This window comes from Phalacrocorax carbo, chromosome 5, assembly GCF_963921805.1.
Source record: "Phalacrocorax carbo chromosome 5, bPhaCar2.1, whole genome shotgun sequence".
Lineage (NCBI taxonomy): Eukaryota > Metazoa > Chordata > Aves > Suliformes > Phalacrocoracidae > Phalacrocorax > Phalacrocorax carbo.
Window position 1 is genome coordinate 29938098 of NC_087517.1, and position 23651 is coordinate 29961748.

The 23651-nt window shown below is 39.1% G+C and overlaps 1 protein-coding gene across 5 annotated transcripts in view; it reads left to right on the top strand.

Annotated features, from left to right (window-relative positions):
* The first annotated feature begins 1331 nt into the window (after positions 1–1331).
* Positions 1332–23651, top strand: part of ADAM23 (ADAM metallopeptidase domain 23) — an 84002-nt gene continuing 61682 nt past the window's right edge. For all 5 annotated transcript variants that reach the window (XM_064451827.1, XM_064451830.1, XM_064451826.1 and 2 more), the window contains exons 1-3: positions 1332–1747; positions 2842–3068; positions 14112–14188. In XM_064451827.1, coding sequence (XP_064307897.1) covers positions 1579–1747; positions 2842–3068; positions 14112–14188 — 473 coding nt within the window. In that variant the 5' untranslated portion in view covers positions 1332–1578. The remainder of the gene's footprint in view (positions 1748–2841; positions 3069–14111; positions 14189–23651) is intronic.

Sequence of the window (23651 nt, forward strand, 5' to 3'; positions counted from 1 at the left end):
ATCCATGTGGTACACAGACTCAGATTAGCAGGAATAAGCTGACAAATAAAAAGCAATATCCAGACAAAAAGGAGTAACATCTCTATTTCCTCAGCAATGACACCTGCACCAAAATAAAACATATCTATTTGTGGGTATTAGAAATCTGCTGGCAAAATGTGCACTAAGAACTCAATATCTAGACTTGTCTCTGAACTCAGCTTCCAGGTTCTCTGACTCCTGAAGCCATGGAATGAATACAAAGCAGCAGATTAATCTTCTCATACCACTTTGAAGCTATTTTTATCTTTGCAGATATTCTTCATATTGGAGGTTCACCCCAGGCACACTGAAGTATGAAAGATAATACTTGCTGTGCAGAAATGCACTTAACTTCTTTCTGTTGGTGGTCCAGACTGTCTGCAGCTGAACACAGCATGCCAGAGCAGATTTACACCAGGTCACAGTCTGATCACGCACCTTCCTGCAGTGGTCTTTTTTGTTTATTGCATACACGTCCATTTTCTTTGTCAATATACACACACAGTTTTGGTACTCTTTGGTTCTCACCTCCACAACCCCTTCATTGCAGGTTAGCTGCAGTCAGTAGGGATGAGCAGGTCACAGGGACTAAAGAAGGGAACTTTCTGGGGAAATGCAAGGAACAAATCTGTTGGGGAGAGGCATTGCGAGGGAGCAGAGGGGAGCCTGAAGCTCCACACAACACTTGGAGGAGGGGAGGGTTCACAGGAAGGGTATCTTCCAAGCCTTGCTCAGGGATGCCAATTTTCAAAGTAATGTCACTCTGCGTGGAGTTCTTAAAAATAATTCGACTATTTCCAAACTCATCTTCTTGCAACTGTGCACGCTGCAAGAGTGGGTTTCTCTGTGTTACCCCAAACAGGAGATTCCACACCCGCTCTCCGCCAGGCCCAGGTGCTAGTTACAACTCGTTAGCGCCTGTCAGGGCCGCCAAGCCGCCGCCTGTCCACCGCCCCGCTGCAGCTGCTGCCGGCCCGCCGCCGCCCTCCCCCGCGGGCGCTCGGGGAGAAGACGGCCCAGCTGTGCGCGCAGCTGGCGCCGCTCACCTCGCCGCAGGGCAGCACCCCCCCGCCTCCCGCCCCGGGCTGGCAGCGCGCGTCGTGACCCGTCACACAAGCAGCACGCAGCGTGCCCTACCCCGCTGCGCGCCTGAGGGGGGCGGGGGTGGCCTCTCCGCGTCGTGTGTGTGCGTCCCACCCCCCGCTGCGCGCGCCCGGCGGCAGCACAACGGACAGCGGCCGCGCGGCCCCGCCCCACCCCACGCGCCCGCCGTGGGACGAGGTCGGCGCGCGTGCGCGTGCTGTGGGGTTGGCGGAGCGGAGCGGCGAAGGGGAAGGCGCGCGCGCGCGCGCCGCTACCCGCCCGCCCTCGCGCTGAGGTAACGGCGTCCTGTAACGGTGGAGAGAGGAGGCAGACGGGCGGGCGCCGCTGTGAGGAGCCGCCAGCCCAGCCCTGCCCAGCCCACCCTCGGGGCTGAGGGTGCTGCGCTGCCCCCCCCCCGCCCCGTCCGTCCGTCCGTCCGTCCGTCCCCCGCGCCGCCCCGGGGCGCTATGAGCCATGAAGCCGCCCGGCAGCATCTCCCTGCGGCAGCCTTCCTCCGGCGGCCGCCGCCTCCCCGCCGCCCGCCGCCCCACGCTACTGCCGCTCTTCGGCCACCTCGTCTCGCTGCTCCTGCTCTTCCATGGCTCCTCCTGCCCCCGGGCCCGTGCGGCTGCAGCGGCCGCCGGTGGGTATGACGGGGGGGGTCTGTGTGCTCGTGTGCGTGAGGCGTGTGTGGCTCCCCGGCCCCTCTGCCTCCGCCCTGGGTGATAAACCCCGGTAACATCCATTTCTCCCGGCACGATTTCTTCCTCCGCCCCTTCTAGCTTTGTGTACGTGTCTGTTTCGGCATGTAGAAAAAGGGGCCTCAGAAAATGTTTCCTTGGCTTCCTTGCTTACAAAAAAGAACAGAAACGTGAGGTTTCCTCCTCTGATCTTCTGAAGTCAGTGCTGCAGTGTTTTAGATAAAAGATGGTATACGTAGAAATGTGCCGGTGAGGTATGCGGCAGAAGGCTTAGGTGGTTTTTGTGTGTGTTGGGTTGCATGTGTGCGGGGATCTGACTGGGAAGCTGATTTGTTTGTCTGGGGTTGGATTTCTGTGTGTGCTTTTTGTTTAGTTGCTTCTGATTGCATATAGGCAGCATGTGAAGGGCTGAATGTAGCCGTGTTGTGCACCGTTTTATTACTGTTACTGTTACATTGCTTGTTGATTGACTGCATCTTGAAATCTTACTGGAGGAAGGATACCGGACTTCATCTGAAAAGCTGCTAGTAAAGAAAAGGGCTGTTGTCAAAGTTAAAAGAGAGGTAGAAAACTTCCGATTATGTAAAGGGATGGATTAGCATTCAGTGCGCATGGCCTCTGAATTCAGTTTGTCTTAGGAACATGGGGAGTATTCTTAGCCTTTTGTAGATGTATATTTGGGTTTGCGTGTGTGTGCCTGAGAGAGAAGAGAATTTAGCTCTCAAAGAGGGTGTAGGGGATAACTACATATCCATTAAGTTTTTTGTTTTTTTCTATTGAAGGTTGAGAGCCTTTAAAATATTTATAATCTCTGACTGCATATGAAAATGTATATGCATTTAAATAAATAATGTTATTTCTGAAACCATTCTATGTGTGAAAAATGAATCAGATTGAGCTCAATGAGTAAGCTATCTTTGTGTTTGCTTGAGTGATTAATAAAATATTAGAAAACTGCAAGATAAATATGTAGCTTTTTATAGAAATAAACACATTCTGCCATCTAATTTATGGCTGGCATATCTTTCTTCCTCAGACCTGCATTGGAATGAAACGGCAGGCGGTATAGAGGGAGTACTGGCAGATGAAGGGAATACATTTCAACAGAATAAAAGCAGTAACAGTAAAAATAACAGCTACAGCAATGCAATCCAGAAAGAAATCACGCTGCCTTCAAGACTAATCTATTACATCAACAGAGACTCTGAAACCCCTTACCATATCCTGGATACTAGGGCAAGGCACCAGCAGAAACATGACAAGGTAGGATAAAATGAGGTTCACCTGCAGAATTTTCAGAATGGTAATGTGTGATGTGGAACTATGTTTGAATGTTTTATTCTGTAGATCTTCGAGACTTAATGGTGGTCCTTACCACCGTTTTTAGGAATTAAAGGAGGACATGTAATTAAAGAAGAATGTAATTTCCCTTGTGTTAATTTAAAAATAATTATTTTGAATTTCAGGATGGTTCAGAAGCTGAACTATAGATTAAATGAATGGGAATTATGCAAAGTTGACTTTTCTGATCAGCACAGATTCTGGTGTCTTGACTTACGGTATACCATCATCAAAAAAATACTTCTTCCAACATAGCTTTAGACTGCAGAAATGTCTGCATAGGGAGTTGCTTTAGAATCCTGAACTTACAATGTGTGTTACTTGGATTTGAATGTATCCTGCACTAATAAATGCAGTATTGGTTTCCTGCCAGTGTATGACCAGTGAAGACCACTGTAAAGTGTTACCAGTTTTTGCCAAATACCCACATTTTTCATTTTTTTAACAACAAGATCCAATATTTCATTTTGTATAGATGCAGGTAGTAATTTTTTTGTGAAATAACATGAGTTTGGACAAATGGCTTTGTGAAAAACCTTGGTAAAAAAATAAACCTCTTCTAAATGATGATTAGGAGGCACCCTTTCAAATGATGCCATCCTATTTTTATAAAATTTTACTTAAAAAATTAATTTCTTCCCACAGGTTAAAAAGGTAGAGTGAGGGTAAATATGGTTTGTGTGGGAAGAGATTGCCATGGTAGAGAAGAGAGACAGCAAAGTAGATCAGTGTCTATGATATTATTGAAGGACTTAGCTATAATGGAATTCCTTCCTGTTGAACTGCATTACTTCTGAAATTTTAGAAAGTGGATTTGTATGGGCTTTTGTTGATGTGGCATTTCAGATGTGGCATTAATGTGGAGTCACTGTGTAATCTTTGAAAAGAATATGAGATAGTTGTATAATTTAGATGTTTTAATGGGAAAAAAGGTTGCTTCCTAGCTTATTGGACTTGGATACCAGTATGTGCCTTTGGATGCATCAAAGTATACCAATATGTTAAGGATGGCACAGAAAAACTGTTCAACTGTTGGAGACCGGAGCTACTTAAAAGAATACTACGTTCAGGACTAACACCCCTTTAAAGTGAGACCACTCTTTTAAATAAACTTAAACTCTAGAGACTTTCTGTTCCCCTCTTTGGAGAGGCGTGTGGCAAGAAAGAGATTTGCAAGCGCTTGTAGACCTGCCATTGGGAATAGTGGTTCCTCCATGTTTCTACGTGAGTTTTTTTTTCCCTGGGAATCTACAGAGGAGAATGTCTGCCAATCTCTCTACTTACCCAGCATTACGCATAGGAACATTGCTGGCATTGCCTATCCTTCCTGTGCCCTACCTTATATCTACCTGTTGGGGTGAAGCTCTGCAGAAATCAGCACTGACAGAATTGGTATTGATTTCCTTGGGTATGCTTGCTGCTGAGTACTGTGTAAAGTGGATCTCCTTTTTGCTCACTGTGTCCCTTTTAAGTGTAGGGAATGCTAATGCTGCATTTTTTCCCACAGAAGGGTTCTTTAAGCTTGGGGCTTCATAGAGAGTGACATTAAGTTGACTTCATTCTTCTGGCAAGAAACTTCTATTGCTTTGATCCATTTAATTGAAGGAAAGGGTTGATTATGTTCCTTGTACAGATTGATTTTTGCATGTCTTGCTTCTAGGGCACCATAGAGGGCTTCCCATCTGCAATTTGCTTCTTGTCTTTCCTTGCATGAAGTCATTTCTTTGCCCTTCCATCCATTTTACCAATAATACTATACCAGATATTTTGGTTATTTTGTTCTTTTTAACATTCACTATAATAATATCTGTAGTGCACTAACTGGCGGAGGGGGGGAAGAGGGGAAGACTGCCTAGGATGTAAAGCAAAAGCAATCCATAAAGACAACAAAATGTAATTGGATTGTGAAAGATGCACAAGGGTTTTGATTGGGGGTGGGTGTGGAATTTTTTCAGAACTTGCCTTTATCCTTTCCCAGAGTTAAAATAAGTGCTATATTGTAATAAGTCCTACTTGCAAGATAGTGCTGTCTCCCACATCGGTAGTAAAAAGAAATAACCAAAATACCTTTATAGTTAGGTAAAGAAAGAAATCTATATTTCTACATTTAGGATTATGTTTTTCACATGCTAAAAAAATGAAAGACAAATATGATGACCGTATGTACCTACACAGTGGACAGCGGAGGAAGGAAAAGACCAATTTTTTTTACTGTTCTTGGAACTTTACATCCTTTAACCTGTATTTTATTGTGCCATGGTTTAACTCCAGCCGGCAGCTAAGTACCACACAGCCGCTTGTTTGCTCTCCCCTGGTGGGATGTGGGAGAGAATCAGAAAAGCAAGAGTGAGAAAACTTGAGGGATGAGATAAAGACAGTTTAACAGGTAAAGCAAAAGCCATGCGCTGAAGCAAAGCAAAACAAGGAATTCATTCACTCCTTTCCATGGGCAGGCAGGTGTTCAGGCACCTCCAGAAAAGCAGGGCTCCCTCACATGTAATGGTTATGTGGGAAAACAAATGTGATCACCCAGAAGATCCCTGTCTTCCTTCTTCCCCCAGCTTTATATGCTGAGCATGATTTCATATGGTGTGGAATACCCCTAGGGTCCGTTTGGGTCAGCTGTCTCAGCTGTGTCCCCTCCCAGCTTCTTGTGCACCTGGGAGAACATGGGAAGCTGAAAAAGTTTTTGCATAAAGTAAGCGCTACTTAACATGGAGATGTTTTAGTTGTTGCTATCAATGCTGTTTTTGGCACAAATCCAAAACATAGTCCCATACTAGCTACTCTGAAGAAAACTAACTCTTATCTGATCTTAAACCAGGACATCTTGTCAGCCTTAATATACTGTTTATAGGCATATGATGTGGATATACTACCTAATTATGGATATTTTTCGTAGACCCCTGTCTGTGGAATTTGATTATAGTGGCCAGGAGAATATAGACCATACGGATAGTTTTTGGGAGTAGGCCTGAATAGCTCAGAAATACTGAGTCACAATAAGGAGAGGGGAAGAGTACAGGAAACTGTGTGCATGTGGCAAGAAAAGAGGTAAAGCTAGAGAAATATAATTATGTAAAATGATTTAAAATAGTTTATTTTTTAAAGTCTTTTCCTAAAAGTAAGGGTCTATGGCCTTCATGAAATGTATGTAGAAATGAAGGGCCAGAGGAGAAAACAGTGTATCAGAGAATAAAATTTAAATAATAAATTGCTTTCTTGGTGCTGATCCTCTTTATCCCCTTTTGAATTTGGTGAAATGCCAACATAATGAGAGCTCATATGTGATCTAAACTGTTGGTAGAAGCTCTTCTTCCTTCTTATTCTTCTGAGAAGCTTTTTCTCAATGCTTGAAAAAAAGGAATGTTCACCATAGTGTTGACTAATTGAAGTGGTCTTTCTCCACGGTGGACAGAATTTTAGTGTTCAAAAACAAAAAGCATATTTTGAATACTTGGTGTTTGAAGACACTAAAATCTGTATACCTGCTTCCTTGCGGTCAAATTAAGGCTAGCTGGTTTTGAGTTCTTCAGAAGTTGTTTTTAGTGTGAAATTCTCAAAAATTAGCATCTGTTTATAAAAATACACTGAAGAAGCTCACAAGAATCCTTAAATTTGCTGAAGAGGTCTGAGTCATCTGTGTTATGCGGCTCTGTCTTTTCAAACTTCTGCAGATGGAGGTACCATTTTTGAATGAACTGGTAGTCTCTTTACTGACTGCTTTGATTCATTTTCACAGACTTTATATACAAGATTGTTAGGACCTAGTGGGAAGACTGCATGGGACACAACTTGTCAAAAAGACTAGGAGCAAGTCCTTATGGTGGCCAGCAGATGGAAAAACCTTGCAACACAAGATGTGATCTCAGGCTAATAGGATTGCCAGAGAAACACAACTCAGGGCAACCTTGCCAAATTTTGGGTGGAAAATAGCTTGAACTAGGTGCATATGAAGGAAGACTGTATCTGCTGGGCAGTTTCTAACTGTTTTTGACCACTGAATCATAAGTTTTCAGAAGCTTTAAAGAAGCAATGTCTTAATGCATAATTTGAAGCTGTTACTATAATTTTCGGGAGGAGGGAGGTGTTGAGAACTGTTTTGTAGACCCTAATGACTGGGAAAAAGTGTGTGATAGTAGTTTTGACTGTGAGGACAGTTCTACCCTGCAAAAAATTTATATTAATTTTGAGTTGTTGGGGTGAAAACTCTGGGTGCTTCTGTTCAGCTCAGCTGTTTGTCATTTAAATAAAGAAAATATTCCTGCTGGGCTGAATGTTATGCTTTTTGCTACGTTGCCCTGCTTTAAAGGTTGCGATACACTGCTGTCTCAGTCCTTTATGCAACTTTGGTATGTAGCCTACAAAAGTTGAGGGAAAGCATCTTTAAGATGAAAGGAAGACAGCTGTATCACAGCCATTGCAAAGGAGGTGGTACTGAAGAAAAAGCAGGTCTATTTTGTAAGAGATGAAAGATAATGATTAATAATCTCTCAAGAGGTGGCATCAAGTGAATTCTTATTAAATCCAGAAAAAAACTCTATGCATTAGTCTTCCCATGCCTTCTGTTGCCTATCTTAGGCCAGGTCTTCTCTTTTAATCCCCATGTGATAAAAACTGATCAAAATAATGAACTTCAGGTGGCTTACATATGTGTTTAAGACTGTTGGCGAATCTTTGTAGTATATCAGCTGGCTTTGCATTTTTCTCAGAATTTTCTGTGGTGCAGCTTCAATTTACGCTACTTGTAAGTGGATGATTTTGTGTACTTTGTCTTTTTTCTATTCCATATAGAATTTATATTAATGCAAAAGGCTAAACTGGACTCTGCATCTTCAGTAGTTACTTAACAGGAGGGTCGAAATTGGTATTCTTCTATTCTTTGGCTTCTGGGAGTAGGCCATCTTCCTATGCCAACTTCTGCTCGAGTAGATCTGCATCTTGGTTTCCTAGCTGAAATGTGAGTCATGATATTTCTAAAACTTTTTACATCTTCCCCCCCCAGTATATTTCTGGGTCCTCTCATGAGCTTCAGGCAATAACATATAAAAGGTTTCAGTTCCTAAATGTTAGGCAGTGCAACACTAGCCTTTGTTCTGAAATAAATAAAATGAAGTTTATAGGTATTCTAGTATTTGTGGGAAGCTGGGTATTGCAGGAAAGTGGTCCAAGATATAGATGCAGTACTCTGTAGAGTCTGATGAACAAAACACTGGGAGGGATATGATTTTAGATGCCAGAGTAACTGCAGATGGGTATCTAAGTATTGTGATGTCGGGAGAGAATGGTGGGTTCCGGCCCCTGGGGTTAAAAGAGCAACAGTAGAATTGCTGGTAGTCCTGAACCTTTGCTCACATGCTGACAACCATTCTTTCAAAGAAGGGTCTTCAAGGCTTGAGGTTCAAGTGTGTCAGATTAACCTTTCTATTGTTAATCATTAAAGACCAGAAACAAATCATTAACAGAAACTTTTCTGAAATACTGTATGCTTTAAGCATGAGTTTTTACATGCTGCTGTGACATTTATGTATGCCATTTCAGTAAGAAATGCTTTATTTCCAGTGAATAGTGGAAGGTTATCTTGGTGTATGGTAGATGTTTTCCAAATACTAAAGGAGGATGGTTTCTGTATGAAGTCTGAGGATAAGCAAACAAGGTAAAAGAAGCGTAACTAATATATTGTAAGTCACATTACAAGTTTTGTCACAAATTACTATTATCAGAATGAAGGTCTAGATCAGAAAAACCTCTTAATGGTGTAAAGTCCATCTAAATCTGACTTAGATTTCTAATTCCAAAATGGGAGTGATGAAACCCCTTGCTCAGCTACTGAAATGGGAGAGGCAGCTCTTGGCCATTATTTTAGTCAGCAGAACTATATGCAAAAATAGATTTCTAAAAGCAATGAGCTTGTCATTTGGAGATCACATCTGTATGAAAACAGCAAAAGACCCATAGGTACTATCAGTCAGTTAAATAATGCTGTTACTTTTGTTTTGTGACAGAACTTAGTATTTTTTGAAGGGATAACACGTTATTGCATTTGGCATAGTTTTATTGTGAAGAAATAAAACCATTATAGTACTTTACTTCAGGTGATGATGGCTGTAAAATTCCTGAAAGTCTGGAAAAAGTGAATTATGGGCAAATGATGCCCAACTGCAATAATGAAAACAAAGTGTTCAGGTTGTGACATGGATCAGTAGAACTGATATTCTAGTTACAGCCTTCTAGTCCAATTTTATCTTGAAACTTTTAGTAAGCTGATGACTGATTTGAAAGAAACTAGAATTTTTTAATGTATACATATTTTTGGCTTGGAAAACCCCCTGAAAGCTACTGCTTTGCACAAGTAGCTACAGCACTCTTAAAATAGTGTGAAGAATCTCTTATTACAGTGACTATGCTAGTAATCTGAGCTGCCAGAATAGTGAGAGAAATTTTTTTCTTTTCTCTCCTCCCCCCCTCAATATCTGGGTTTGGGGGCAGAAGTTTTAAAGACTCAGACCCTCCTTCAACCCGTTCCTCTATATATCATCAGTAAGTCTTTGCTGCAGAAAAGCTTGATGTAATTTTGTAGCTTTGCTTGTTGGAGTTAGCTTATAGTTGTCAAAGCAGGAACCTCTGCAGAGGTTTTAAAATGATAAGCAAGCATGTACGAAGGAACTTGGTCTCCTGTTTAAGTAAAGAATGTTCATGCTGATGTGAACATATGCATGTATGCAAGTGATACAAGAAGGTAATGTGTGATATTTTTCCTGTGAAAAGACGTGGTAAGATATCTAGCCGGTATATATTCTTCAACATATATGCTAATATACGCAGTGGAACAGGCTGCCCAGAGAGGTTGTGGAGTCTCTTCCCCAGGAGACGTTTAAAACCCACCTGGACGTGGTCTGGTGTCCGTGCTCAAGCAGGGGGTTTGGGCAAGGTGATCTCCAGAGGTCGCTTCCAACACCCACCATTCTGTGATTCTGTAATCTACGTTATGTCCTTGTTTGAATTTATATTTCTATGCCAATCAGAAGAACATCGCGTTTCAGATTATACTTCAGGCATTGTATTACTCAGTAGCTGGTAAGAAAATACTGTGAAATGATAAGCTGTATAATGGAATTTCACAGATACTTTTCTGAAGTACTTCCCATCGTGGTGGTACATGACGGTTTTAACAGCTACACCACCTGGTGACAATTCACTGGTAGCTTTCTGTGCTAACTTGCTACAGGAAAAATGTCAATTCCAGGATTAAATACTTCAGTTTTATTACCTTCACCTGATTTCTGGCTATGGCTTTCATGGATGGTTATCTGTTACTAAACTGGCTTAACAAAAATCTGTATTTTGCTGCAGCAGTGGTGTATCACATCCATGTGAACTCAAAACTGGTTTTGCTAAATGGAGGGGATTTAAAATCCAGTGTTCTTGTTGTAACCAATGCTTTGAGCTGAGTTTGGTGCGGAACATGTCTCGCTGCAGGGTAGCAAACTAGTGTCAGCCGCTTTGCAGCAATTGCTTATGTGTACAGGCTACATCTGTTAAGTGAGGCACAGTAATAGATAGCAAGTGGTGGTTTTATATAAAGAAGTAATTGTTTTCTGAAATAGCAATGATACTGTATCTAGTCCTACAGGATGAACTTTTTCTTATGATATTGTAGACTGAGAATACAAGTTACTTTAAATAATTTTAAATTGCAGAAAGATAAGAAAATACATGGTTGATGGCTTAGAAACATAAAGGATGATATACATGTATCATTGAATGGGCTTGACTGGACAAAAGAAAAGCTATAGCCGATCAGACCGGGTGTCCATCTAGCTGTCCCTGAGAGCAATCAGTAGCAGATGGCTAGGGAGGGGTACAGGAGCAAAACAGTCATGGGATGCTACTTCCTAGACTGGTTTCCCAGACTCCAGCAATTTGTGGCTGAGGATCTTCTGGGAACCAGAACTTGTCTTTTGGATTTATTAGCCCTTGATGGGAGTTTCTGATCTTGAGGTTATCCAGGGCTTTTTTTATACATGTACATTTTTAATATCTGTGATGTCTTGTGCTGAAGTTTCAGGATTTTGGCATGTTTCAGTACACCATGATTGCTTTTGAAGTGTGTTTTATTATTTGAGGCCATATGTCATCCTCCACACTTAAGCATTTTCTTCCAACCTGTGATTCTGTGAAGTGGCTTGAATCTTCTTGAAAGGAAAGATATTCAAGAGTTTGGCTTATTTAGTTGGTTTGGAATTGGCAGTCAGAACAACAGTGGTGACAAAACAAAAAAAAAATTTAAGGGAGAAACAACATACTTGGGTATTTCTCTCTTGCAGGTGATTATTTAGCTTTGGTGCTGCTCTTGTTCTGAAAAGTGTTTCAAAGAATAAAATGGAATACATATCGGTTAGGAGAAGTGAAAGAAATGCTTTTCAGTTTGATAAAACTGCAGAACAAGTGTATTTCTAAACTAACCTTGGAAAAGTATATAGTCACTTTTGATGTTAGTTTTTTGCTCAGCTTGGCTAAGTACATCATTTGGGGATCACTGGTAGTTATATTGTTTCTAAAATTACTTGTAAATGTCATTAACAATATACTACACTGAGTAAATCCTGATTGGGCAGTCACTTTTTGCCATGTTATGTGTGTTAGGAAAGTTATGTCATAGATCTGTAAATTATAATCTTCATGGTTTGTATGTCAAAATGCAATATACTAAAAATTACCATGTTTATCTTTGAGTAGGAGATATTTTGAAAAACTCCCCCCCCCAAAAAAACTAGGTACTTTAAGATATTCTGTGGTTCTGATGTGGTTCTAATTTCTCATGGTTTCAGAATGATCTTAATGGAATAGTACATCATCTTTTAAACTTCCCAGATAGTTAATATTGAAGTCCTGCATGTGGCATATATAAAGACACATCATTTTAGGTAAAAGTTATATGTGAAGGAGACTCAAAGTGGTAGCTCCTGTAACTCTAAGTGGAATCTTTATGGGATAAAACTAATTGCAACCCTTCTCCTGCAACAAACTTTCATGCTTTTTAAAAATTAAATTAATGCATATGCATGTTGAAACCATAATGAGGTTTTTGTCATGAACAGGGGCTTGAAAAGCTCCTTGTGACACTTGTTCCTTGGTTTCACTTAGCATAAAAGTGGAGCAGGGGCTGATCTCCTACTAGGCATGCATTTAAACAGAAATTCTGTGCTTTTTTTAATATATATATGTGCTAGCTTTCATCCTGGCAAGTTTGCTCTTGATGGAGACTGTCTACATCACGTCACCTATTTGTCTTTATACTTAAACTGTTTCACTCTGGAGTTTACAGCTGCTCTGAATCACAGTTTGGCAGGCCAGTGTTATCTCAGTGAGTTGGTGAACTGGTGAGACAGCTGTTAATATTAATTTACCAAAAAATGTAACAGAAAGGTTGATACTGGTTCCCTTCCATATTATTTTAGATATCAGCTAGGAATATTGTTTTTAAAATTCTTCTTTAAAGCTATTGTATTCTTTTAATAAAACCCAGGCTCTTGGTAAGAGATTGTTTAATGATATTAAAGATCTTTAAAATATTTTGTAACTACACACCTTTAAAGAAGCTTGACAACAAAGCTCTGTGACCCTGTTGAAAGGGAAATGATAATTTCAGGGGGCACAGAATGATAAATTAACACAGGAAACATCACAGCTGATTTTAGTCACCATAGCAACTTTTAGAAGTAGTTTTTAAAAATTATATTGAAGGGTTTTATGAAAGATAATGGATACCTTTGCTGCAAAATAAGATGAGAGTCAGTGCTGCTCTGTGTAGTGCAAGGATGGAAGAGGGACGTAAAGCATTTATCCTGTGTGGAAAAATTTCCAAAGGAGAACAAAATTGTAGGCCTTGTGGGCTGTGAAAGCTAACCTTCATGTTTAAGTTATGCCATAACCTAGCTAGGTCTTCATATAGCTTTTGTGACATACCTGAAGATTCATTGTGGTGTTTAGTAAAAAAAACAGGTTTTTTTTCCTTTTGATTAAAGGGCTTAGTCATAATATTCCAGCTTTATGTGATTATTAATGCTGTACAAAATTAGTGTATAAGCATGATTTGAGCAGAACATTATCAGGGATGAGGTTCTATGAAATTAACATCTAATATCTTCCACACTACTGGAACAGTGTCTTCACAAAAATAAATTCTTGGATCATCTCTTATCTTCTTGTTTTTCTAGAAAAGAGACGAGCATGTTTTAAATGTCTCTGGCTTCAGTTGCAACAGTACAGAAAAGAATAACGAGTACAATTTATATATCTGACAACAATGGAATATCCTGCAAGTTAACTCTCCATGTGAGACAAGCTAATGTTGTTTTGTTGTTGTATGTTGAGCAGCATCAGTCTTCTGTACACTGGTTTGGCTACAGTGCCAAGTACACAGACTTTAATTGTGAAGGGCATACTTTGAAGGAGTCTTTCATAACATGTAATACAAGCCTTGCCATAATTTTCTTATTTGAAGGTGTGTATTACAAATACTTAAAGTATTTCAGGCCTTTTAAAGTGACTGAACAGAGTAATATAATTAAAAGAACAGTATACTACATTACTTAATGTTTTTGTTACATAGCCTCCTGGTTATGGCAAAATATAGATGTTTAGGTGAATCTTCTTTTTTTCTTTTTTCCTTCTTGCTTTTGTGAGGAATGAATATGTATTTGAAGCCATGTTTTTCAGGTACCCTTTGCTTCTCTCTCTTCCTTTACCATCTACAAAGGCAAATCTTTTCGAATCCAGATTTCGTGCAAGGGCAAAGCTTTTCATATGCCTATGAGGTTCATGAAAATAAGTGTGTTTTCCATAACTTTGTTTTTCACAGGTGTTTCTCACATATTTGTTGCATATAAAGCTCAGTGATTCTTTTGACAACTTTAATGTTCTGCAAAACTCTATAGTACTCCTGTGTGTTCATGTTTACAGGCTGTACATCTGGCCCAGGCAAGTTTCCAGATTGAGGCCTTTGGCTCCAAATTCATCCTTGACCTCACATTGAATAAGTAAGTGCACAATTTGAGGTTTCTTTCTTTCCTGCTCTTATTGTCTTTAACTTATGGTATAAGGTCAGGGCATGTGAAATCCCAAGATCTGTGGAAAAATATGGTGTTATCCAAGTTTATTAATACAAAATAACATTTAGCCTTTTTAAAGTGAGGTAACTGTTACCCTTGCTGATGCCGATAACATACATACCTTTATTTTATTGTGAATGATAAAATTTTAAATGATGAAAAATAGAGAGACTCCAGTACCAGTAGTGCTTGAAAGGTGTGGATTTTGGGGTGCATTTTTCACTTGGTGAGGAACTGTCATGCAGGTGTTATTTTAGTTGCTCAAGTTAGTGTGTAGGAATATTTTAAATACTTGTATGAATGGCTCATCTTCAATGATCTGGAAAACATGCTATTGCCACTGTAATCATGAAGTTCCTAATAAAGTGGGAATCCTAATGGTTTGGCTGTACTGAATGGTGCAGCTAGAGTCTGTTTACCAGTAAGACAATTTTACATAAAGGTAAACTCTAGAAGATCTGACTTGTAATACAGGTCAATGCTGGTTTAGTTGTTTGTATCACATCTATTCTTATGCCCACCTGAAGTTATGGAACTAGGTGTTTTTCTAAAAATTGTAATGAAGTTTTTTTGCTGCTGAAAGTTTACACTGAGAAAGTATAAGAATAAGGTAGAAGTATAGAATCAGTACTAAATACTGGACAGGTAAAATTATCTACAGTATTGCTTAAAAGTGCATTTGCCCCTTCTGCTGCCCTTGAGCCTTTCAGCTCACGGAGAAACAAATTTACAGAAAAAATGTGTTGTGGTTTTAAAAACCCCAATGCGTTCCTCTGGTCTTGAGGTCCATTTGAGGCCTTATTTTTGTCTTAACTGTCATGTAATGAAAGTTCTGTTAGGGAGAAAAATACAAGCTTATTAAATCTAATGGCTGTTCAAAGCAGCAAGCTATGGCTTTATAAAATTTGCTGAACTGTTACATCACACTTTTTGCTGCTTGGCTACTAGTTATCAGATGTTTTCCTGTAAAGGTGGACTGGAAACATTTTTCCTTCATCCATGCATGATTTTGAAGTTAGTTTGCTCTGGCAGTTCCATCTTTTAAAATGTGACATATGGTCTTGAGTGGCTGGCAAAAGGTGAGTTAGTATGAAGGCAGGGAATGGCACACAGAATGGAAGGAGAAAGAAGGCTTGCAGATAACTGGGTGTTCTTTAGCCTCTGGAAGAACTAATAGTGTAGTGCAAGACTACGGTGTTTTATGAGAGTCAGAGATGGACCCATGCAGAGTAATTCCAGTGGGGTAATCATTATATATTTGTGAAGGGAACCTATATCTAGTGGCCTCTAAGCTACAGGGAACTTCTCCTCTTGGTCTGCTTGCACTGTTTCTGTTTGCATGTCCAGCCAGTAGCAAGACTGAGCACGCGTTCCCGAGATGGCACTATGCGTAGGATATGGCTGGTCACACAGACCATCACAGAGGAAAAGCCTTGCCTTTACTGGCACCACATACATAAATGCAAACAGCACTTAAATGAACAAGAATACAAACAGCCTGATAAAGTTCTCCAGCTGACGGGAATTGGAGTTTGCTAATGAAATATGTGCACCAGCCCTCTGCTGATTCACAGACTCAAATGTTAACACAGGCTTTAAGTTCATCAAACATTCATGTCTAGGCCTGAGGTCTCTTACTGGGTCACCAGCTTAGACCTTAGGTCCTTCCAGGTACAGGACCCCTCATAGTTGTTGACTGACTCTAAAGTTTGCTTGCTCATCACACCTCTGCAAAATAGAGAACAGTCACATAGAAAATATTACAAGTAGGACTCAATAAAAACATAGGACAGACTGCAGTGATCAGGTATAGGCCTGGGCCAAACAAACCTACTGACTTGCAGCTACACTAATGAGTCCTTTTATGCCACTTCCTCTCCATTTTCTCATACTTGTTACATCCTGATTCACCATTGCTACCTTTGGTGCTTCCCCTCAATATCCCATAAAAATGTTTGCACATTTCCACAAGCCCTTGCAGACTTCCTGTAATAAGTTTGTTCTTTCCCAGGAGACCCGTGATGACATAGTTTACCACTTCTTATCTCTTCCAAGGTTCTGGTTGAACATCAAGGCCATGCCTGAGTGGCTTCTTCCATGGCCTGTCAGTCAGTGACCTAACAGAGATAATAACAAAGGCCAGAACTCTTATATCCTGTTCGTTAGGGTTTGTGTGTCTGGGTGTTTTTTGCTTTTCCTGTCCTAATCGCTTGTGCTGAATGGCTATTAACCAAATACAATCACAAGCCCAATAGCCTTACATTCCATGTACCCTCGCAATGTTACCCATTGTCCAGTACCCCTGTTTGTCCTTGCTTATTTGTAACAGATGGTCAATAAAGGAAGTAAGTGTACATATTTTTCCAACTTTGGTTGCTTTATCAGTAGTCAAGAAATGCAGTGTCTTTCACCTCAAAAAGAGAGAGGAAGATCACTTGCTGTGCACCTTATGCAAAGTTCTGCTCTTGGGGTATCAAGAATTTTCTTACTGGCTCTATGTAAGGCCGGGGGTGTTCAGGTTCTTACTGGTATCCCAGCTGTTTGCCTCTTCATACATTTAGGTCGTCTTCTAGCTTCGTAGGTGGTTTTTGACTTACGTTTGACTCTTTATCTGGTTCTGCTCCAGAAAACAATTACTTCAAAAACCTGTCCTATTTTTTGACCTGACACAAGACTCTAAAACTGTAAGTCATAAAACTTGTAAATCATAAATTTTAAATACCTATAGACAATGATTTAAAAAAGACCCATTCTTGTATCTCGGTTATATTTGTGTTCAGCAAAATGCTGCCTTTTGCTACTATTCTGAATTACAACGAGTTTTAGTTGGCATACTGGTATTTCTAATGTCTAGTCAGAAAGAAAGGCAGAGCAACAAGAAGGCCACAGACTTGAGCTGTTATGTGCTATTGGCCAAAATAATCCAGTCGCATGTGGAATACATATGGAAAATCCAGAATACCCTTGAATATGTTGAATATATATTTGTGTCAGTTACTCTAAGGTGAGTTAATGTCTCGTACTCTGTGTGTGTGTTCTGGTTTTGTCCCTGCCTTTTTTAGGAAAATTCTTCAAGTATATAAAGGAAAAATCAGAGGATGGTTGTTGCCTACAAACAGGTTCTAGTTTTAAGTTCTCTCTACCTTTTCTGGAATCTCCGCAGTTGCCTAACTTATGTGTTTCAGCTGCTCTTTTTTTTCACAGAAAGTATTATAAACAGGAGGTGAAAAAATTGGATATTTACTTGAATTAATAACTCAAGATTTTGTGAGAAGAACAGGTGGCAATCTGAAAATTTCTGGACCATGTTAATATAAATTTTTACTTGATGTTTTCTGTCTTGCTATAGTGCAACAGCACAAACAGCTTGAAGGAATTATAAGTCCATCAAACCTCTTGAATCCAGTGTGCAGAGACAATTCAAATGTAAGATTTGATGGAGTTTGATTGGGAATTTGAATTTTTCAGTTGCAGAAGGCCTACAGGTGTTAAAACAGATGAAATATAATTTGTTATCCTGAAGGTCATTATTGGCAGCTTTTTCTGATGAGAAGACTCAGGAAAAAAAGATTAGTTTTGAACTCTAACTAGGTGGGTTACTCTGAAGTTTCAGACATCTTGCTTGTTGTTACACTTAAATGTTTGACCAATTTCAGGTGGTCAGTGTGATAATAACTGTAGGTACGTGGATTTTGAAATAATTTGATGCAAAAAGTAATACTTTCTCTAATCTGTAATGGATTAAATTATGTTTAGTTAATGCTGTTAGTACAAAAATGAAAGATAAGGCACTAATGGGGTAACAGATAATCCCATTTGAAAAGTTAGGGGTTTTTATAATTCAGCTATGATCGTCTGCCCAAACTTGATAAATTTCCTATGCAACAAGTAACATGTAGCATTGTCTTAAAAAAGTTTATATAAAAAGCCTTTAAAAGTGTTCGTTAACTTCAGTAAATCCATATTTTGTCCTCAAACAATACTGTCAATTCATTTGTTGTAACTCTCTTGAGTAATCAATGATCCTAGTATATCAGAACAATTTATTTTTTCATTTATGTATTAAATACATAAACAAATATATGTGAGGTGCTAACACATTATTCTTTAATGATCTCTTTTCCACCAACATGTAAAAGGCTTTTAAGTTGCTGTTCTGTTGAAAGATGAGTGTTTCTGCAGGTAACTTTTATGTCCTGTTCAAAGCTAGCAGACTCTATGTTCCCCTGTAGTACTAAGACACATTAGAGAGCAACACTGCCAAAAGCAGTGAATTAAGAATGTCTGCTTGCTGGTTTTTTTTAGTGATGAGGGAAGTTGGCTATATTGTCTGGCAGTTTTCAACCAATGGCCTAGTGCCATCCTCTAAATAAAGGAGTCTCCTTGAGCATTGGGGGCTGGGGCCATACTAGAGTCTTTCCCCACTGGGACTGGAGTGGCTGAGGCCCATACAAGGAATGGGGAATTAGGTACCTGAGCTGGGCAGAAAACAGAAGGTAAAAACCAAAGGCAAAAACTTCTTTCCTACTGAAAGCTTCTCTCAAAATTTAGGATTTTGGGGGAAGGGGGGGAAAAATCACCAAAACTAGCCTGTATTTTTGAACTTTTCTTTCTTTTCCCTGTAGAAGTCCATCCTTCCAGGAAAATCCATTTGTAGGAAAATAGGTTTTCTTTTCAATGAAGAGTTGGAAAAAAAGGGCATGTTTGGCATGAACTGAACCCTCCCCCCACACCCACATTTGACTGTAACATGAGTTAAATATTTGAGACATTAAAATATGATGACTCTTGTGAGCAGTCTCTTATGTGAAGTGCAGCATTATAGCTAGCATATTACAGCCAATTTTATCCATCAGTTTAAAGCTTATAATTGTTGTGTAGTCTTTGTGGTGTATGTTTCTGTAGGGCTGAATTTGAGAGTAATCCCAGAGGAGATTACATTGTTAGCATGATTTCAAAAACAATAGGGCAGTAACTGGATTATTTGAGAATCTATTTGATTCTTGTTTTTATCAAAATTCTTTTTTAATAGAAATGGGAAAACTAGTCAGTTTTCTAGAAGGAAACTTCAAATGTTTATAATATTTTCTTAAATAAAAACATAAACATTTAGGATCCTGTATGATACGCAAGCTGTGTAAATTAAATGTGATATTATTGTGGTAAGTTTAACTCTAGTCTGCTTTTAAAAATTTGTTACAGATGAGATGCGAAGAACTCAGGGCTAGGATTTTACGATGCATCTATACTCATGAGTAAGTGCAGTCTTGAGTGTCTCAGCTTTAGATAACAGAGCTTTACTGCCTCACTTGCCATTCCCAGAACTGGAGGCCAACCTATTACAAGTTATCATTTGCCTCAGCAGGCATTTCACATGTAAAAAGACTTAGAGACAGATATTAAAACCTCTCTATATTTTCAAGACACATTAATGTCTGGAAAAAGCTTTCTACTGTAATTTGAAAAGTTCTAAAAACTGATGGTGTGAAGAAGCTTCCTTCTCAATTACTGTGTTCAGCCGTAAATTAGGAGCATTAATTATAAACAATGTTTCAATTATTCTTAGTATTTTGTTTCTGTAATTTTAAGTGTTTGGTGCAATTCCCTTCAGGTATTCTTTTCCATCCTGTCACTAAGGTTATAAAAATGTTGATTTTATAATATTATGTATGCTCATGCATTTGTATGTTCACTAGTGTGCACTATCTAGTGTTTTACTAATACACTCTTCCAGGAGGCAGCACCAGTCCTGCCATTGACCAAGGGCTTGCACTCTTAGCTCAATGTCTCAAATATTTCCAGTTCCTTGTCATCTACTTTCATTCCTCCTAGCACTTTCCAGATCAGTCCTTTTAATATTTCTTCTTTATCTCATTTTTCTTCATCTCATCCCCTTCTCTTTAGCAAATATTTACAAAATAAAGTGTGTATGCATGTCTGTTTCTATGTGTGTTTTATAGGGGAGAACTTAGAATGCTAGCCATAGAAATGAATGTTGTAGTCCTTAGCTTTCAAGCATTCAAGGTTTGGATTCCCTGGTAGCAATTAAGCAATGTTCCATAGAATGGCTATCAATAAAATAATTGGCAGGAGAGCTTATTTCAACAAGACTGTAAGAAACCCAGCATCGGCTAATTTGTTTGAAATGACACTTTTTTTTCTGCACTGATGTAAGAGCTCTTGGGATGTATGTTTCTGCATGGGATCCAGCAGCCTCTAGGAAGAATAATTTTAAAGAATTTGTTTTAAACAAAAATCCACAAATAAAAACAAAAAAAAAACCAAAACAAAACCAAACCCAAAATAAATAACCCTCCCCAAACCCACAAACAAAATCCCACAAAACGCCAAAAGTAAACCAGAACACCTTCCCAAAAACCCCCCACACCCAAAAACCTGAAGATATGCTGTTTAAAATGTGGACATTGGTGTTGTGAATGATAGCCCTCTTTTCAGACCACTTGCCTGTGGAGTGAAGAGACTATTCTGTGCACTCCTAATTCTGGATTTAAGTGTGGATCTCGTACCCTTCTGAACAGGGTTTTTGAATGCCTGTCAGCTGAGATGTGACCACAGCCGTTGGTTTGGTGGATTGTTAGGGTCAACAAGCTCAGGACAAGGCAAATACACATCTGGGACAATATGACAGTGCTATAAAATTCTGAGAAAACACCTCAAAATTTGCTGTGTGTATTTGCTGTCAAACAACATTCTAAGCAGTTGTCTGATTTGATGCGTCCTTTTTTATGTATTGTTCTTCTACCTTGCTCACGTGTAACCACTGTCACATGGCAGTGGTGAATAACTGTTACCTTTTTAATCTAGTTGATTTTTCAGTCAGTTTCTGAGATGATCCAGTCTTCTCAATAGTGAGATCTTTATACTGAAGTGAATTGCTGGGATCTCAGATTCTGTTACAGTCAGGCTGAAATCTTTGCATTTGGAGCTAGGATAAAGCCTGCATACGCTTGACATATGGTTAGTTAAGCTCATCAAACTAGCTCCTAAAGGCCTGTATCGCTGAATTTAACTTGATTCAATGACAGAGCTAAAGTTGTGCAATATAGTTCAACATGGAAACATGGATTAAGGGAACCAAAATAAACTATTAGTTTGCCGGAGTACCAAAACGTGTATCTGATTCTGCTATAGTTGTTAATCTAATCTGAAGGCAGTTGAGTCAGTTTTCCGTAAGTATAAATAAAGTTATTTATTTTTAGAAGTAAAATAAAATAATAAAAAGAACCCACACCCACATCTGGTTCCATTTTTCCTTCATTGTGAAGTTGTTTTAAATTGGACTGTTATTGTTAGACACAAAGTATCAGGACATGTGGAGCATTCAGTGAATTCTTTAAGAGGAGAGAAAACCAGAGTTTCTTTTTTATGTAAAAAAAGCCCTCGCTTTAAATGAAGAAAGCTTTGGCAAATATGGTTACCGTTGAATGAGACCATTCTGGCAAAGACAGATGGCAGCCCACAGCCTTAGACTACACGATAATAAAATTTTTACTGATAATTCAAAGCTACCTGTTTTCCCAGCTGGTGATGGAAGAAAGGGATCAATTAAAATACAATATTGAATTAACTTGAAGAGTTGTTTAAATGAAATCTTTGTTTTGTCAATTGCTCTTCTAGGAAAGTTCTGTCATAGCAAATTACTTAAGTTATTTTCCATGACACAGTACTCATATCTTCTGTAATATTGTCCGGCTGTTCAATCCTTCATATCCTTTTATAGCACATTTTCAAGTGGTATCCTCTTCAGTGCTATGGTAAAGGAAAACATGGCAGGAACTGAGCAACATACTGTTCTTAATATTCTGAAGAACTCTTCAAGCTCCTACTTTCAAAATGCTTGCTGAAGTGGCAATTAAAGTATAGCATGCTCCATTCCCAGATGGAGGGCTTCAGGACATAACTAGAGAAAGGATCATGAAGAATTTGTCTGGATTCCTTGAACTAATTCAGGGCTTCTTGCAATGGGGGAAGCAGACTAATCCAAAAAAGAATCTGGTGCATTATGCTTTCCTGTCAGTCTTTTTTAGAGATGTTTCCCCATTTGAAGACCTCTTTAAAAGTACTTAAAATATTATCTATGTAATTTCAGCTTAATAAATTTGTTGTCAGGTCACCTGTTTCTCTACCTGAAAGACAAGCCAAACAGAAACAAACAACAAGAGCAAGACTGTTCAAGAAGTGATTTTTAAATGTGTACTCTTTGCTGTTGTAGAATCATTATGGTATTAATAGCAGAAGAGAGTGGGGACTTTCTTTGATTCCATTATTATGAAAAAGTTAACCAATACACCTGCATCAGTTGTTTCTTTTAATTGCTGGTAAACACAGATGCTTGATCCACAGTATCACATTTTGATTAAGTTCCTTCAAGATAATATAAGAAAAAGTAGTGAAAACTTGCTGTGTTTTAAAAAATAGCAATGAGCATTTGCAGTATATTTCTTCCTTGGAGACGCTCTTGTCTGATCAGCTTCAAAGACAACAGCCAAGTAAAGACTATTGTAAATACATACTAGTCACTTAATAAATTCCCATAAGAACAGTCAATTCAACACAGCTTATAGATATAATTTAAACCGGTAAGAGAAATAAGGCTATAGATGGCCATTCCATTAGATGACAGTGTCTTGATCTAACAAAACGCCATAGCAAGGTCTCAATTTGTTTTTCACATATTTATGTGCTACTGGACTATATCTGTCAAATGGACCAAAACATCTGTTGCATGTTCTGTTAAGTAATTCAACTAAACTGTGTTGCTCAGGTGCTGGTACTGAGCTTGAATCATTTCAGAATACTTAATAAATTATTGCTTGTAGTAGGTTAGTATGAAGATAATTTAAGTAGTATGCAAGAAAGATAATTCAGCTGTAGAGTGATTTTTCCACAGGCTGTGTACTAGGTTCCTGGAAGCTAACATGGTTACCTGTGTATGAGATACCTTTCAGTCATTTCACAGCCTTTAACTTCCCAAATCAATTCATCGGGATAGCTAGTTGCCAGGTGAGGTAAACCACTTCTCACACTGCAGCTCTCCTGCTTATGAAAATGGCAGTAGGGAAATATGTGCCAGGGAAATAGATATGAGTTCTTCAGAAAGCAGCTGCTGCTTGCTTTAACAGCTGGCCTGTGTCTTCAAAGGCAGCAACTACCAGGAATGGCATGTCCTTTTGCTGCTTATTTTGCATCTGTCATTGTAATTTGGGTAGAAGAGATGGTGATGCAGGAGAGCTTAATAAAAACAGTTATCTAAGAAAAAGAAGGCAGGGTTGGAGGAACTGTAGAAAAGGACACAGCAGACTAAGTTTGGGGTTTTTTTCCATGAGTTCATTCAGCATGTTGCAATTTGATGCCTTCATTGTAAGGCATC